Source organism: Herpailurus yagouaroundi, unplaced genomic scaffold, assembly GCF_014898765.1.
Source record: "Herpailurus yagouaroundi ecotype Mexico unplaced genomic scaffold, PumYag 164, whole genome shotgun sequence".
Lineage (NCBI taxonomy): Eukaryota > Metazoa > Chordata > Mammalia > Carnivora > Felidae > Herpailurus > Herpailurus yagouaroundi.
The window spans coordinates 10241806-10260708 of record NW_024412405.1 but is presented as its reverse complement, the minus strand read 5'-3'; the positions used below and the strand labels follow the sequence as shown (position 1 = coordinate 10260708).

Here is an 18903-nt window from a genome sequence, read left to right as displayed (position 1 = left end):
GCAGCTCTAAGAATTTTAAATGAATATACCCTGAAAATGAGTGTGTGATGAAGTAACCTGTGTACTCATTTCTTTCTGTGAAAGATCTCTCCAGGGCACATAGATGTCAATAGTAAGCAGTCAAGTTGCTATAGTATTTTCTCTATTAGGACCAATCACCCATCATCAATCACTGTCATGCCACTTTCCTTCCCGGAGATTTCTAGATCTCGGGCTGGAAAACCCAGGGAGGAGGTTAGGATCAGGCTCACCTGTCTGCTGGCCTTTCTCTCTCTTCTCAACTCACCTGAAAATCTTGACAAAGGCAGCTTAGTAGGGTCGTTCTGACTGTACCTAGTTCTAAATAAGCTCATGTTCAGTTGTGGGGATATGTGTCCAACTCAAATCATGAAGATTTGAAGGCTCAAGCCTCAGTTTTGTCATATAGTAACTTTCAAGGTGGCAGCATGGTGACCTTTAGATTATTTCTCCTTATTTTTCCTACTTACATATTACTAGTCTTTGGTTTGGATTCAGAGGATTATCAAAAATCTGGAATGCATTTGTGAATTGTTACATCACACCCTTCGTCAAACCAAAAGGGCAGTGCTGCCAGGACCCGCCTGCCAGCATCTCTAGTGCTCACCCTCATGTTTATAGAATACTTTTCATGGCTTATGATTTTCTGAAGATTCATAAGACTACTGTAATGAACCAGAGAAAAGAAAATAATCTTAAAATTCCATCTAAAAAAATGTGCTTTTCAACTACAAAAGTGATGACACACAAAAGTAGAGTGAATCAGTAATTCCCACGGCTTTTATAAAACTACCGCAGTCCTGCCATGTTTTATTAAGTTTTATGGTCGTATAATTTTTAATGGCCTTTTGAGGAGAGAACCTGTATCTCACCCTGTTTCTCTCTATTCTGCTATGTTTTGGAAAATGTTTAAATGGTAACAAAACTAACCCAACTGGCGAAAAGGGCACATAAAATGGAACAGAAGGTGTGGGACAGCTCTTTGCACAGGAATGCAAGCCCCTTGAGTGTGGGCACTAGAACTTGGTTCTGTGGCTTCTCTACAGGAGATCCTGTCCCCTCTTTATTGTTTAAATTGTTCCTCGACAGTATTAGGGGGGTTAGAGAGGACTGCAAGTGCTGCCAGACTCTTGTTTCTTCAAGTGTGGTTACACAGTAGGAGAAAACAAGCCCCACACATTTAGAGAACAGAAGGTTGTGTGTCTTTTGGTGTCTAGTCTCCGATTTCCAGTTTGGTGTTTAATACTGTTTGCGTAACCAGATACAATTATGTGTGTGTGTGTGTGTGTGTGTGTGTGTGTGCAGATAATGTATACATCTGCACTTTCACAGTTTAGAAAATATTGTGCTCCTTATTCAATTCTGAAGCAATACGCTTTTAAAAGATAGTGTCTACCTAACACACCTTAATTTGATATTGATTCCCATCGTTAAAAATAACCAACTTGTTTGGCATTACAAAAACCAAAGAAGAAGGTAGGGGAAAAATGCATAAAACCTGTGAAGAGAATTATTTTTCTGAGAAACTAAGCAGCATTTTCATATAGCTATGGTTTATTTCCTTTCTTAAAAACTTTGGCATAAGGGATGGCCTCAAACTCTAAGTCAGAATGTCATAGTTTTTGCAGTAATCAGAGTTATGGAAAACTATTCCTCATGCTCCACTGGATTTTGGTCAAAGGAAATCAGAAAACATTGAAGACATCAGAACTTAACAAATCTTGAGAGTCCATGACTCCCATAAGACATAAGAAAAAGAGAATGCCTTTTGTCAAAGAATGGGTAAGGAGATAAAGATAGGGAGAAGAAAATGAACAGACACACATGTATTAGTTTGAACCAGAAGAAACTGGCATCTTTCATAGGTCAAAGATGGTCAAGTCCTTACAATTTTAAAAAGTTCAATCCAATATCAAAATCCCAACAAGTAAACAATGGTTGACATCAGTCTTAAGAATAAAAATGTTTTCTCTTTCTTCCTTGTGTTTGAATTGCTTTACCTTCTCTTTTCTCTAAATCAAAGAAGGAAATAAACCACTTGACAAAATAATCAATGAACAAATACAATAGGGAAAAGTTTAAAAGGACAAAAGGACAACATAATAGACACAAAGAGAGAAAAAGATTAGAGATTGAAAAGGAAGAAAATGCAGATAAACAGAACATTTTTAGGTTGAAAAAAAATTTAAATGATGCAAGGTCCAAATTCTAAAAGGTAAACACAATGGCTAGAAAAATATTGACACTTCACATAGTGACATCAAATGCAAAAACAATCTGCTTTATATTATTAGATGATCTTGGGGCTACTAAAAATTGGATTACTAGAACTTAAAACAGAAAGTGCCTATAATTTGGTTATATGTATTCAAATCCTCCCTTCTTCTCATGGAATGATGTTCTATAAATGAAGGGCTAATGTTAAATGGAGGTAAAGATTCATATGCACTCCTGATCCACTGTTAATATGTGAATAAATATTTCCAATAAAATCAGTTTTTGCTTTTCATTCATTCTCCTGAGCATTGGAAAGGGTCTATTTTAAAACTGATGTGCCAAATTAAAAGGACTTTTATGCCAGAATAAACAGAAAATGGGAAGGGAAAACACAGACAATTGAGTAAGAAGAGACACCAGAATGAAAACACAAAGAAGAATTATATATTAAAAAATAGTAAAGTGAAGGCAGACACTCATACAATGGAGGGTCAATGGCTGTTCAACTAAAGAAAAATCATCACAGACCCAAATATATAATGTAAACATTTTGTACAATGTATTTAAAGGTACAGAACTTTCGCATCCTCTCTACAAAAAAGATACTATCTTTTCTGGTTGAATGCAAAGAATTTGAAAAATTCCATTTCCATTATTTGAAACAACTAATCCTTACAGCTCTTGAATTTCCACAATTATCATTAAAAAGCTACAAGCCTGGTAAAAACAGTATTTCCAAAGTAAACATGGATTCAACTTTCATCTGGATGCACTGGTGTCCTTATTTCACTTTTAGGATAATGAAGATTAAAAGTAACAATAATGCTGGATGTAACAATCATTTTGAAAAAAAGAGAAAGAGAAAATAACCTCTAATTATCTTAAAATGATAGCTTTCTTTTGTTGCTGTTAATGTTTTCATCCATGTGGTCCAAGTACAATGGTAAATGGCATTCTAGTGTGTAACATTTGTAAAAATGAACCAACACAACAAGTATTTGTAAATGTATTTTAAGAAGTCATTTAAGCAGCAGCGTAGCTTCTACCAACTGTGTTAACGGGTGGCCTGAGGTTGTCACTTACTAGAATTAGTGCTGTCATCCTTGGTTCCATCGAGAGCTCCATCGGGATGCATTTGCAAGTAGTAGCCTTGCCTGCAATATAACCTGGTCACTATACCCTTGAGCTGGGGATCTGAAAGGCAAACATAGTTATCATAAGCCTCACAATGTGTCAGAATAGAGTTTCTTTTTTTCTTTTTCTGATTCTTTTCTTTCTTTTTCAGAAGAGGGCATTGGATAGAAGTAGCACCTTTCACTCTCTATCTCCCAGATTCCTCTGTCTGAATCAAACTTAGAGCATATTGATCAGTAAAGGTGAGGAAAAAGCAGTCATACGTTGCATGTGTCAGCAGCAGAAAATAGGTCCTTTTATGAAACTAATGTGTGGATTTAAATTATTAATTAACACAGTTGAGCTACTTAATAATCTATTCATTTAATTATTAGCTAAGTCCTAAACTAATTAGTCTAATAGTCTAATATCATTCAGGATGGTAGTACAAGAGTTGTGCAAACTTCTGCTTCTAAGAAACCTTATTAAAGGCTTTTTAATGGATTTTTCTTTTTACTTAATTTGACAAGTAATCCCAAAAGGTGAAAAACCTATAATTAAAAAAATCATACTAACATTTTGATATGCATTCTTAGAAAAAGCCCCATTATGGAGAATGCCTCTTTGATGTCTAAAGGGTCAGCCTGACTGGCATGGAAGCATCTAGTATTCATGCATGACCCATAGAAAAATGGGAGAGTCGATTTCTGAGCTCAGGGTGAGGCACCATAACAAACCTATGCTGTCAGGTCAGCTCTGTGGCCATAATCTGGACGAATTAGACAGTTTACACACATTTATAACTAAAAAATAGAGTGAAATTATATAACGTGGATTTTGATTCTTAGCCAAAAGGGCCAAGGATAGAGGACAGTGGAAGTTTATTAAAGCAAAACGGGAAATCATATGGTAACAGACTTCTCATTTGATGATTCATTGAAAAGAAAACCATTCAAGTGACCCAGACTTCACAAAGAGCCAGCTGTACCTTTGAAAATAAATATTTACATGTGGCTTTTCAAAGGCCATCCTTGTTTTATGACTAGATATGATGTTGGACATCATATTCATCACCATGGCAACTGGCAACTCTCCAAAATCACTGAAAGGGACATGCAAATACGATCATGCTATCAAACAGTAGAATGGCACAGAACAATGAAGGCTACCATCTTGTAATTGACAGAAAATTTGTGGATTTGCCAACAGGTGAACACAAACAAAAAAACACACATGTCAAAAAAAAAAAAAAAAGGCTCTTCCAAACCAGAATACCCTTAGTCTTTTGTTTAGTCCTCAAGAAACTAAAGACAATGTCAATATATATTATTATGGACACATAATATAACTAATAATTTGAGAAATGACTTTTTGGTACTTAGATTTTCTTCAAAGATCATATGATAGTGAAGAAAATCTGGGGGGAATACTGCATGAACACCACAGCATCACATCAGTGTAACTAAATATAATAGATGCTTCTAGAAGACTAGGATTAAAAAACAATCTAAGTGATTATTGGGATTGTGTGACATATGTTCCTTATTCTGTAGTATATACCTTTAAAAATCACACAATTCTAAGAAGTGCATTAGTGGGAAAAATTACTCTTGCACCTTAGTCTGCCATTCGCTCAGTAAAATTTGACTGGGTTATTGACCCTCTACGTATTGAGGACTTCTTTTCTTATTTATGCTGCATTGTATTTATGCTCATCACTGCAAATAAATGCCATGGAAAAGAAGAGAACAAAGGTAAAAAGTCAGGTTTTTAATTGCCATGAGGACATACAAGGATTTCAGAGATTGATAATCCTCTGTAAAAGCTTTATGTTTTGAATCACTTAGTGTTAATAATTCTACATTTTAGCTACTACTTGAATTAAGTAGGTCAGGCAAGGCAGTAAAAGACACATAACCCCCACAAGCTCTCTCACACTTAAAGAGAACACTTCTTCCTCTTCTTTTTTTGTTGCTTTTCCTATTATCAAAAAGACAAGAGATAACAAGTATTGGTGAGAATGTGGAGAAAGTGGAATCCTTGTGTACTGTTGGTGGCAATACAAACTGATGCAGCCACTGTGGAATACAGTATGGAGGTTCCTTAAAAAATTAAAAATTAAACATCCAATCCGCTTGATACCGCAAACCCACTTCTGGGTACACAGCCACAGGAAATGAAATTGGGGTCTCAAAGAGATCTACAGCTCCATGTCCACTACAGCATTATTCACAATAGCCAAGATATGGAAACAACCTAAGTGTGCATCAGCAAGTGAATGGATAAAGAAAATGTGGTATATGTGCACAACAGATTATTATTCAGCCTTTAAAAAGAAGGAAATTGTGCCATTTGTGACAACATGGATGGGACTGGAGGACATAAGTCTGAGCAAAGTGTGAGCAAAGAACGAAACCATAGTTTTGAGTTCTCACTCAATTTCAAAGAAATGAAACAAAATTGATTTCTATGCATCTAGTCTCACATTATTTGATGTTCTCTTTTTGAGGAACCATAATAACACTGACTGTGCTCTTCCCAGGCGCCAGGCACTGTGGTAAGTACGTTACAGGATTAACTCATTGAACAAACCACAACTTACTTATTAGAAAGCCCACTTTGAAGACGAGAAGGTGGAGTCAGAATGATGGAGTAATTGACAAAGAACACAAAACTGACAAGTGCTCCACTGGGGTTTGAACATGATCTACATTTTAACCACTAAACTGTGTGGCCTCTGGAAGTTGAACAATTGGCCCGAACCATCTTAAGAATCTAAACTAAAATGCAAACCAATCTTGTTTTCTTTTTTTTAACTAGATTTTAAAGATTAACCACAGCTGTATATAAACCCAAACCCTGCATACCTAGGGCCAAATCAGTGATTAGAACAATCACATGAAGTTAGAAAGAATCAAAGTGCTTGAAAATCTCTTCTATGATCCACCCCACTTTGCCATTGGCCACATTCCCAATAAATTTCCACTCATGAAACCCTCACCAAAGTTGCAGATTTAACACTGTAGGTCTAAACTCATCTGTGTCATTCTCCCTCCTCCACCAACTCCAGTCGGAAGGTACTTGTATCGCTGACTCATCAACTCATGTGAAAGGTCTCAACACTGTGCCTGCCTTTGTCATTCCGGCTAAAGAATTGCTCGGTTTTTGCAGATGCTGTCTTCAAGATCTCCCTCACTTGCTCCTTGTTCTATTTGCACTGCCAGCAGTTCTTCAGGTCCCTCATTGCCTTCCTGGGTGGCCTTTGCACCTGCAGTGGGCCCATTCCATCCAGCAGATCAGTAAACATGCAGGGGCTCTGGCCACTCACTGAACTACTCACATGCCCTGCATTGTCTTCTACTACTCCACTCCATCCCCTGTATAGCTCAGCCCAGGTCACTGTGGGCTGCCTACAAATACCCCATAATGTTCCACATTTATCCTGCCCCCTTAACCTTCCCTGTCTCTACATAAAGATGCCCCCTTGCACATCTGTGTGCACATACCCACATGCACACATCTTTGAGTATTTAACTTCTTTTTCTCCTTCTGAAGTTCAGCTCCATCAATTCTTCTTCTGGGGCACTTTCCTGATACCTCAAGTGAGTTCAGATTCCTTCTTTAAACACTTTCATGGCAGCATTCTTCATGGGCATTACTTATTTTAAAAAAAACTACAGCATTATTCACATTAGCCAAACATCAAAACTACTTCATTTTGAAATGTTTTTAATATATTAAAAGGTACAGGAAATAATACAACCTAAATCTGTGTTAACCATGGAGGTTAATAAATGTTACTATTTTGCTTTATAATTCGTTATTTGAATTTCACATTTATTTGTGCAATTATGTGATTGATGTCTATCTCCAAACTGTACTCTAAGTTTCACGAAGAAAACTGAGATGTATGATATGCTCACTGTTACATTTCTAGGGTCTAGACAAATAGGAACTGGGCAATTTATATTTCTTAAATGAATGCTGACTGGGTAATTATCTAGTCATTTCATATATTGCTAATAAGAGTGAAAATTGTAATAACATGAAATCCAGGATGGCAGTAAAGCCTAAAAAATGACTAAAAGTTTTGACCAGGCAATTGTATTTTCCAGACTTCTAACTTAAAACTAAATCCCCAGTATTATAAACTTTTGTGTAATGACATATGTGTATATAATATGAGCATGACCACATAAGAAATACTATCCATAGGGAAAATACATGGGAAACAACACACAAAAATGTGAAATATAAATATATTTTGCTGGTTCCTATATGTTTTTCAACACTTTATTATTTACAAAATCTCCTATAATTTTATAATGAAAATGGAGATTTTTTAATAAAACATATTAATGCCTTTTGACAAAGGATGTGTAATGATAACATTTCATACATGCTTGCAAATAATACTGAAATACATGCATGCAAATAACCTAAATGCATATTACTGTAGTAGATTAACTGGTTGCCCCAAAATTTCTGGAGTCCACTTATTAGTTTCTCTTTGTGCTTAGCCACATGTCCATAAAACACTCACTATGATCCTCACTAATAAAACTAGCCATAGTGCAATATCACCGTTTATAGCATGAGGTCACTCTTTCAAATAATTAAAACAGAAGGAAACAAGCTCTTTCCTCAAAGGCCAAAAGTATGAAGCCAAATATCCATGACAAACACAAAAGAAAACAAAACAATTTTCCTGAGAAAGCAAATCACAGCAGCTATATGTGGTCCGGCAACAGCATGACTAAATTTCTCGATCTACCATGTAGAGGACAACATAACCCTCCATATGAGTCTCTATAGCAAGACTATAGCAGTTGAGTCTCTGTAGCAAGACTCAACTTCAGCCTAATACGTGCTGGACAGCTCACTTATACGTATTATTTCATGATTCTGTGAGGGAAACATTGACAGGAAAGACCAAAAGTATCTCACATGACTTCCAGAATGGCCAAGAACCAGTCTGGGCAGCTGCAACAGGAGTACAAGTCTCTAAAAAAGAGCATCCATCATGGACTGCCTCCCTCCCAAAAAGAAAGGAAAGGCAATGCAATGTAGCATGTGAAGACCCAGTATTAGAACTTCCTGTTTGATTGTCATCCCCAAAACTGAGAAAGAAATTAAGCTTTGCTAATAGTTTACATGGATTGACTTTGGAGTCTTCAGGTTCACATGTCATATGAGGTCCTTGAAGTACCCGAGGCAGGTTCAGGGCATTCTCTAGTCCTGAGGGACTGGCACAGTGTCCTGGCTGTCAGTCATTGTTCCCAATAAGTGCTCTGCAAAATGCAGAAGTTTATGTCTTCTTGGTTAAGTAGACTTATAAGTTCTATTATCTAGTTTAACTGAAGTTAAGATATTTTAGGGAAAAAAATCTGACAGAGATAATATGGATTAATAGTGATACTCAAAGAGAAAAAATCTAATGCCAAGAAAACAGCAAAGATGACAATTCCTTCACAAGGATTATGTGGTTGAAAACAAGTCCACAAATGAGTAACGGAGCAATGACGATCTACCTATTCATATCTAACATGAAGTCAGTCAAAAGTATTTGAAAACATTAAGAATACATCTACTATGATAAAAACAGAACATCACCCCAAATTAATAGTATGCTTGAATATAAAACAGTGAAAATATTACATGTGTTAAACAAGCTTATATTGATGAACATTCTCATTTTTTTTCATAAAAATAATAGGATAAGAAGGTTTGGTGACTTTTTCTAGTGAATGTTAAAAATAATCCCTACAAGAATGAGGATTTTGTTTTCAGTACTGATATATCTGAAACCCCTACAAACTCGACTCTCAAGTAATAATTGAAGGAAAATAAATATCTGAAATCCCACACTTACATTTTAGCTAGCCATGTAAAAAATGCAAAAATAGTTTTCAATTCATAAGACTGTTAGAGTTCTTTATTGTCTTCTAAGATACACATTCAGAATATTTACTCTGCTTAGGAAAATATGAAAACTTTGTTTTAATTATCCTTTTACCTTCTGTTTTCTTTTTTAAATACTGACTGTGCTTGCACATCTTACTAAAAATGTTTTCAGGATACTCCTTGTTTGAAACTCTGTACTAACTATGCTCTCTGACATTAATTAAAGTAGAAATAATGAAAGCTAATGTGCATATATTTCAAAAAAATGTTTCATAATATATTAGCCTCAATACTCAGAACTGAGAGAAACGCAAAGCAGTTCAAGTGCCTTCAGATAAAGGAAAAAAAAAACCAACATTTTAAATGAAAACAATCACTCTCTCAGAAGTGAGTTCATTTAAATCAATCACTGTCACAAAAATTGTTTTCACGCAATGTGCAGACTGACAAAAGAGAAATCAGGATAATCCTTAGAATGATGGATATATTTGTAATCATTATTTAAATTGAAAAATGCACAATATGGCATGTGTTTTTACATAGAAAATGTAAAAATGTATATACATCACACATACCATGTTTGTTTACACATAAATTTCGGTACTAGTTGGTTATCAGTGCAGGTTCTTAAATGTCACTTCTCTATTAGCTATGGAAAAATCACATGTTTTTTATAGGGTAAAAAGCAACTTTTGGAATAGACATTTTTGTGGCAGATCTAATTAGATTTTGGCACTCTTAGTAGCAGAAAATAGCATTGTGAATAATTTACCCAAAGCCATAAATTATCATATAATTCAGCCATAAAAATAAACCATGTTCAAGAGCTTTTCCAAAGGGCTGAGGGAAAAAGGTGCGGTAGGGACATTAAGAAAGTGATAAATAAACTAAAGGTATGTGAAAACCTGCTATGCTTTTGATAATTCCTTAGGATGGCATTCAATCAATTTCCTCTGGAAATTGCCCCCATGCTACCCCCGGGGCCCAGCCTCTAAGAATCCTGTGTCAGCTACTTCCGAATGGTTGCCTGATCACCACCCCAATTCAATGCATTACTATGTCTGTTCAATTTTAACTGCTGATTCTACAGCCTATAACAGGCTCTCCACCTCTGCCTACCAGAATCTTATGCCTGCAGGCACTAGAGATAGAACCTTGCATAAAAAAAAAATAGTTCTTGCCCTCAAAGAGCTTGCTGTCTACTGAGGGGGGTAAGGGAAATGTATAATATGGTTCCATGCCAATTAGTCATGTGTGAAATTATTGGGTTTATATGTCTTCCTGTCCTGCAAGTACATTATAAACCCCTTGAGAATTTGTATCATCTGTTATTCAAAGTAGCCTATCACTATTCTTTGCACAGAGTAGCTGTTCAACAAATATTTAATGACTGAATTTATTTCATTCGTCTTTAAAAAGAATCTATATATAAACCCTAAATGGCATTCGAGGCAAGATGCATTTTTTATATCTTAGTTAAGAATTGAAGGAGCAGAGCATGCTTGAGATAAATGTGGGTTTTGAAATGGAAATTCCAATAATTAAAAAAAAAATTCCAAAAAAAATTTGGCCCAAAAAAAAAAAAAATCCCTCTTAGTAGTGTACATTAAGGAAACAACAGTGGGTAGAGCATCTTCTTGGGGAAGACACTTGAGAAGATGACTAAAGGGAAGGCAGGCCATAATATCTTGCTTAATATGTGACCCTCAACTCCAAGGAGCATACAGAAATAAGAGTAATTCTTGGAATTCCTAATGCAGGGTTGAACTATCACTAGCTTTGTGAATATCCAGTGTCTACAAGCTCCAAAAGGGAACACATCTCTGGATCTCAGTTAAAAGTATCCTCTTCCAATACTATTTTCCATTGAGGTTCTCTAATTACAAGATTCTAACATATTAGAAACACACTGGAGGTCCTATGACCCCAACATAATTTGGAATTGAACAATAAAATGGCCAAACATTGAATCTACTGTTTCCCTTTATTTATTCATCACTTACAAAGATACATAATGATAAAATACGTGTGTTTTGGTTTGCTAACATATTCCTTATAAATTTTAATTATATATTTAAAAATAAATTACAAATGTTAATTATGTAATTGCAAAAGATAATATAAAAAATTCTTGTACATATTTAAGAACGAAAAATGTGTGTCCTTCAGTGACAACAATTAGGGTTCAAGTCAATCATTATTATTGTTACATCTAAAGAAAGCTTTGCTGATAATATATTCTGTCAAGGATTCCTAATTTATCAATTATTTCATTTCCTCCTGGCCAGAAAACATACACACAAACGCAAAGAAGTGGTATGCTCTGTCTCGTTCAGTGTTGATGTGTCACTCTGTGTGGAGTCTGAAACACTTACAAATATGAACACATCATTCATGTTCAAATTCTTCATCAATGACATCAAATACTAAAAGAAACTTAACAATATTTTGACGATATTTTATAGCAATTTCCTTACATTAGCCTAGGTATCAGAAATGACCATGCTGCTGGCTTACTGAGGAGATAATATTTCCTAGATCGCCAAGCAAATAACTAAGCATTTTACTTAAAATTTCAAATGCTATTGTCATAGGAAGAGTGGAATCTGAGATATTTAAGGTTAGTTGCTACCTAAATAATATTTATTTTTTTAACTCTATACATTTTGGTATTTGTGTTCTTACTGCTGCTTTCAGACAAGTATCTCAAAGGAGTGTTCAAAATCTTAGCAATATATTTTCAATAAGCACACAATACTATGTATTTCTAGTTAAATTACTAGAATATTGCATGCTTATTCAACCAGCCTCTAAATGTTCAATGATAACTCTTCTTTCCATTTCTTCATTACAGGATTTTTTAAATTAAGAAAACCACTATTGGCAATAACTACTACAAACCTCTTTGAAGTTCTGAAAGGAAGCTGTGCCATCTTGAAATACTCACAATTTGGAAATTAAACTTGTGATACTTTTTTTTCACAGTGTGGCATGCACACACACACACACACACACACACACACAAGTAGCAAAGTGTAGGACCACTTTGCCACTTAAGTGATCAAAACGACATTCTTTGACTTTGATAATCTTTTCACTTCTTGCAGCTCATCCAAAAAGCCTTTTTATACTTATTATAAGATAAAACATAATCGCATATTATAAATATTAATCATGCCTCTCTTTATGTCCTTCATAAAGTTTGAGGTTAATCAAATATAACTGAATGGCTTGAGTAACAAGAGTAGTATTAACACTTGCTAATATTTTATATTCAAATACTATTACAATAAACAAATTTTGGTGCTGGAAATATGAGTGAAAAAGAATGTGAATGTTACATGAACTATATGGCATAATCTGAAAGAGTTTCATAATTATGCAGACTTTCTTTAAAAAGTGATTTCTATATCTAACCAAGATAGAGTAACAGGGACCAGAAGTACTCTTTCACAGGAAACAATAAAAAAATCACAAATTGAATTTTGCAAGACACTGGACATCAGGAAATGAAAAACAGTAGTCCCTGAGTGATGGTAAAGAAATAAGGTGAGTCCTACTATTTCCTGAGAGTGATTCCAGGGCATAGAGAAGGGCAGGGAGCCCAGTGGACTTCCTAAATTGAGGAAATTGAACTTAAAGTCCAGAGAGACCAAAGTAGATGGCATACAGTAGATTGGGAAAGAGAGAGCTGCTGAAAGAGAGAACATCTAAGATCTGCAGAGGGTTCCTGTGAGTATTCAGCTTTGCACTGATCTACAGTTTATGTGGGGAAACCATCCCTAATTGGGGAAAACCATCTGAGAGGACTAGAGGTAACACTGCCTCAAAAACACACAGGACTGTAAACACTACCTGTTCCCACTAGTCAGACCGGAAAAATTCATAATTCATGGGGATTGAGCAGAGTATAAATAGGGTCTTACTTCAATAGGGAGAAAAATTAACCGTAGTCTGAGTCCTGCATTAGTCTCACCTAAAAAATTCTAAAAACAAGTACGAAAGAGTATACCATTTCAAAGGAAATTAACTGCATCCCAGAATAAGATCAAGAATATTTATAGGAATACAAACATTTTGAGCACTCAATAAAGTAAAATTAAAAATATCTGGAATCCAATAAAAAATTACCAAGCATGCAAAGAAACAGAGATTTCACCTGTAACAAGGGGAAAAATCAATATATCAAACTGAACTAGAACATCCTCAGATGTTAGAATATTAGAAAAGGACATGAGGTCATTATAACTGTATTGCACAATTCAAAAATTAAGTAGAGACACAGAAGACACAAAAAGGGCCCCAAATGAACTTCTGTAGATGAAAGGCACAAGTTGTGAAATGAAAAACAAAAACATTGGTTGTGTTTAATTGTGGATTTGGAATTGCAGAAATAAAAGGGTAAACTTGAAGACAGAACAATAAAAATGGTTCCAAATGAAACCCACAGAGAAAAAATAATTAAACAAATAAACAGAGCCTTAGTTGTGTGATAACTTGAAGCGACAAGAGGCATGTCTAACTGAAGTCTCCAGAAGAGATTATCAACAGGACAAGAAGGAAAAAGCTTTGAAGAAATAATGGCTGAAAAACTTCCAAGTTGGTAAAATGTATCCAATATCCAAATAGCTTAACAAATTCTAAAGACAGGAAATATGACAAAAACTACATCAAGACACATCTTACTGGCAGTACTCAAAACCAGTGATAGAGAAACAATCTCTTCCCCCCTCCCCCGTAAGGAAAAACACATTACATAGAGAAATAAAGACAAGAAAGACAGCGGATATTTTGTTTGTAAAAATTCAAGCAAGAAAACAATGTAGCAACATCTTTAATGCACTGAGAGAAATATTTTAAAACTCTAAAATAGTGAACATATCTTTAAAAAACAAAGGTAAAATAAAGAAATTTTTAGACACACAGAAAAGAAAGAGTATACCATCAGAAGGATTCCATTACGAGAAATGTTGAGGGAAGGTACTCAGAGACAAAGAAAATGATATCAGAGAGCAATATGTACCTAATCTAGGATAATGAGCACTGGTGATAGTAAATACACAGGTCAAGACATACATTTTTTGTTATTTATATCTCTTTAAATGATAATTGACCATTTAGGCAAAAATCATAATGCAATGTGGGGTTTATAACGTGTAAAAGTGAAACATAAGATGGCAATAGTATAAATACCAGGAGAGGAGAAATGGAAATATGCTACACACACTTAAATATATACCATATATGCTATTAGAAAGGCCCCACATTTGGTTTAATGTTCTGCTGATACCATCTTGAAATTATTAATAGTTTTTTTTTTTTTTTTAACAATAGGCCTTGCATTTTCATTTCGCCCTGAGCTCCTTGAATGATATACTCTGTCCTGGCCTTAGATACAACACCAAAAGCATGATCCACTGAAGAAAACATTGATAAGCTGAACTGTATAAAAATTCAAAAACTTCCACTCCAAAATAAACTGCTAAAAGACTTTAGGACAAGTCACAGACTGGGTGAAAATATTTACATGGTTTGTACCTCAATAAAGGCTTGTATCCACTAATACATAAAGACTTAAAACTCAATAATAAGAAAACAAGATTCCAATAAATCAAATGCACAAAACTATAGAGAATTTTATCAGAATATTTGTAGATGAAAACAAAGTTCATGAAAAGATGCACAACATCAGTAGTCATTGGGGAAATGAAAATTAAAGCCATAGCGGGTTACAGTTACACATATTACAAGATTAAAATTAAAAAGAGTACCAGACAAATTGTTGGCAAGGATGTGGATAAGCTGGAACTCACCTACACTAATGGGAGGAATAGAAATTACTCCACTGACTTTAGAAAGCTGTTTGCAGATTCTTAAGATGTTCAACATAAACCTGCCTACATAATTCAGTCATTGCACTTGTAGATATTCACTCAATAGCAATAAAAGCTTATGTCCATTCAAACCATGTATGTGAATAGTTATTTGTAATTATTTGTAATAGCCCCAAACTAGAAACAACCCAAATGTCTATTTAACAGATGAATGGATTAAAAAAAAAACAACACCAAAAAACAAACAAACAAAAAAACCCTGTGGAATAGCCATACAATGGAATACCACTCAGCAAAAAAAAAAAAAAAAAAAGGAATGAGCTATTGATAAATGCAACAAAATGGATGGATGCCAAAATAATTGTGTTGAATAAAAGTCATATAATAATAATAAAAAAAATGGGGGCGCCTGGGTGGCTCAGTTGGCTGAGTGCCCAACTGTTGATTTTGGCTCAGGTTATGATTCCAGGCTCATGGGGTCACCACGGGCTGCGAGCCAGGCATGGAGCCTGCTTAAGATTCTCAGTCTCTCTCCCTCTGCCCCTCTCCCGCCTGTGCTATCTCTCTTTCTCTGAAAAAAAAATTAGGAGCACAAAGAGGCATAAGGAAATTTTGGGGTGATGGACATATTCATAATGTTGAGTGTGATTGTGGTTTCTTTTTTTTTCTTTTAAGTTTATTTATTTATTTTGAGAGAGACAGAGCATGAGCAGGGGAGGGGCTGAGAGAGAGGGAGAGAGGAAGAGAGGGAATCTCAAGCAGGTTCAGCACTGTCAGTTTAAAGCCTGACCTGGGACTCGAACACACAAACGGTGAGGTCATAACCTGAGCCAAAACTAAGAGTCAGACACTCAACTGACTGAGCCACCCAGGTGCCCCATGATTATGGTTTCTTATGTCAAACTCATAGAATTGTACACTTTAAATACGGAGAGATTATTTTACAATTACACCTTAGTAGAGCGATTAAAACAAAAAACAAAAAGATAAAAATATATATTAATAAGGATGAAAGAGATCTCAGGGTAAAGAATCTTACAGTGGATAAAGAGGGATTATTTCATAATGATTAAGGAGTCAGTTCATTAAGAATACATTAAAAATCCTGAATGTTTATGCACGTACTGACAGTTTCAACTACATGAAGCAAAAATCAATGTAACTTCAAGGAGAAACAAAAAAGTATAAAATTATAGTCAGAAATTTCAACTCTGTTCTCAAAAAATTATGCAACAAATACACAGAAAATCAGTAAGGATATAGAAGAAAAAAGCCTAAGGCTTAGAGTGTTATCTGTGAAATTTAATATACTCTGTTAAATCACTACAAGGTATGATCCACTTCTCTGAGAAACTAGAAATGGGATTTCCTAAATGTAAGAAACCTGAAAACTAGTATTTGATTCATTCATAGAATTGTCACAGCCAGTCAGACCTATAGCAGGTTGTATGAATTTGCTTCCCAGCTGTGATCACATGATCTAAAATTGAGGATTAGCAGGACAAAAAGTATGGTGTTTAAGAATCAAGAGCATCTGTCAAAATTAAAGTATCTAAAGGCTTCCAGTGTTATGTTGCAAACAATATAAAGTGTTGCATTAACCATGTAAACAAGATTCACATTAGATGCATAATTTTCTTAGCTTTCTTAAGAGAAATTGTGGAGGAAGAAACTGGGAACTTTACATGAAAAAAAGTGTTTTTGTCTTTTGAGCACACATTTGCTTCAGGGTCTGGACGCACTTTCCTAAGTGTACTATGCCAAGAAAATAATCAGGACCATAGGTGAATTTAAGAAAATAACCACATAACAAGGGCTGATCAATGCCTTCTCCAGAGCTGAGGCTCACACATTTGAGAAATAGTATTTCAAAGCAGGTATAATCTCATTTTGCCTGTTCACTTCTAGGGCTACAGAGAGATCTCCACCCAATGATCAGAGCTGGCTGTAATGAACTTGTTGAAAGTGGTACTGATAATCCCATAAGGCTGCTTCCGTTTAGGGAAGGTACAGACATCTGAGCTCTCTTCTCTTCAAAGTTTCTGCTTCAGGAGCCTCTGGGTGGCTCAATCAGTTGAGCGTCCAACTTCGGCTCAGGTCCTGATCTCATGGTTTGTGGGTTGAGCCCCGTGTCAGGCTCTGTGCTGACAGCTCAGAGCCTGGAGCCTGCTTCAGAATCTGTGTCTCTCTCTTTCTTCCCTTCTGCTCATGCTCTCTCTCTCTGTCTCCGTCTCAAAAATAAATAAACATAAAATTTTTTTTAAAAAGTGTCTGCTTCAGACATTTGTCTTCCAGCTGCTTCTAGGAGGAGATGAGAGTCATAAACTCTTTTGTGAACCAAGGCTACTCCCTCTAGAACCTCTAAAGCAGCAGGGGAGGGAGGAGGAAGGAGAAGGTATTGAAAGGGACCTATTCATCACAATTGACATGGACACTTCCAACTAGAGAGGTAAAACATTTAAACCAAAGGTCATGAAAACAAAACAAAACAAAACAAAACTGGAAATCAATGTGGAAGTTTCATAAAGGATGGTGCAGAATTTAGTCTTGGTTTTAGAGTTCAATTGTGATGAGGTATGTGTATGTTGAAAGCCGAAAACTTCTGCATAATTTATCAGGAAGTGGTGCCTCTTATCATTTTTATTTATTACACTTAAATGACATTTCATAACAATTTCTTCAAAGAATCCTTAATGGTGCATCCATCACTGAAACTCCATATAGTATAGCTCCAGGAATAGATCGATTCATCTTGGAAAACAAGAGAAGAAATCCTCACCATGTTCTGTTTAAGTGCATTGCAAAAAGCCAAGATATTTAACTGGCTCACTCAAACAACTACTCTGTTCCAGGCTCTCTGTTAGGAGCTTAGAGGAATTTACAGTCAAAGCAGATTGCTGTCCATTATTCCCAGCATCAGCAAGCCAACATATGATGTGGGTCCTGAAATAATGAGGCTGGGCAAACAGAAAGTTTCAACGCTAAATGTAACAGTAGGAAGAATGACAGCTGTCATCTCCTGAGCCCATACTCTGGGCTGGAAACTACTCTAAGTGCTTCTTCCATATTGAGTCATGAATCCTACAGCAAACTTTTGAAGTAGGTGGCATTATTATCCTCACGTTACACATAAGCAGACTGAGGCTAAGAGGGGTATGTGCCTTGCCCAAGATAACACAAGAAGGGAATGATGGAGCTGGCATCAGAGCCTCTGGGGTCTGGCCTCCTGCCTATCCGCATTCCATTGAGCCGGGCTTTGGCTGAGGACCCTAGTGTATTCGGAGCACCCAGAGGTCACAGTGATTCACTGAAAGCACACAATGAGAGCACTGACAGATTAGAGGACAATGACTGACATGGCGGGCCCTGGCAAAACTGTATTAGAGAACGTTTAATCTGAAGAAGGTGGAATTTCATTTTTTTCCAAAATTTATGGGGTTGTCACAGAGACAGTGGATTATTTAGTCTTGCCCTGGATGACAGAAATAAGACATAAGTAGAGTGACGTCAAGATTGAACTTATGTGAAGGTGGTGGTGTTATCTCTGTGATAACTACTATGTTCCAGGGACCTAGAAGGGTGTCTGTCATATACTAGGTGCTCAATAAATAATGACTAGCTGAATAAATGAATTAATAAGGTGGGGGAGAAATGCAGCTGTCCAGTGAAAGAAAGAGTGAACTCTCCCACGAGGTCACGGCTTCCTCTGCACTGAAGCATTCAAGAAGTGATTAGATGGTTATCTATCCAGGGAACTGGGGAAAGCATTGCTACTTCGCATGCCCTAATTTCAGGCCTGCTTTAAAAAAAAAAAAAA

The 18903-nt window shown here is 35.8% G+C and overlaps 1 protein-coding gene across 5 annotated transcripts in view; it reads right to left on the bottom strand.

The window, feature by feature from the left end:
- FGF14 (fibroblast growth factor 14) overlaps positions 1-18903 on the bottom strand; it is a 617422-nt gene that overhangs the window by 125340 nt on the left and 473179 nt on the right. For all 5 annotated transcript variants that reach the window (XM_040487123.1, XM_040487127.1, XM_040487126.1 and 2 more), the window contains one exon: positions 3319-3429. In XM_040487123.1, the coding sequence (XP_040343057.1) occupies positions 3319-3429 (111 nt within the window). The remainder of the gene's footprint in view (positions 1-3318; positions 3430-18903) is intronic.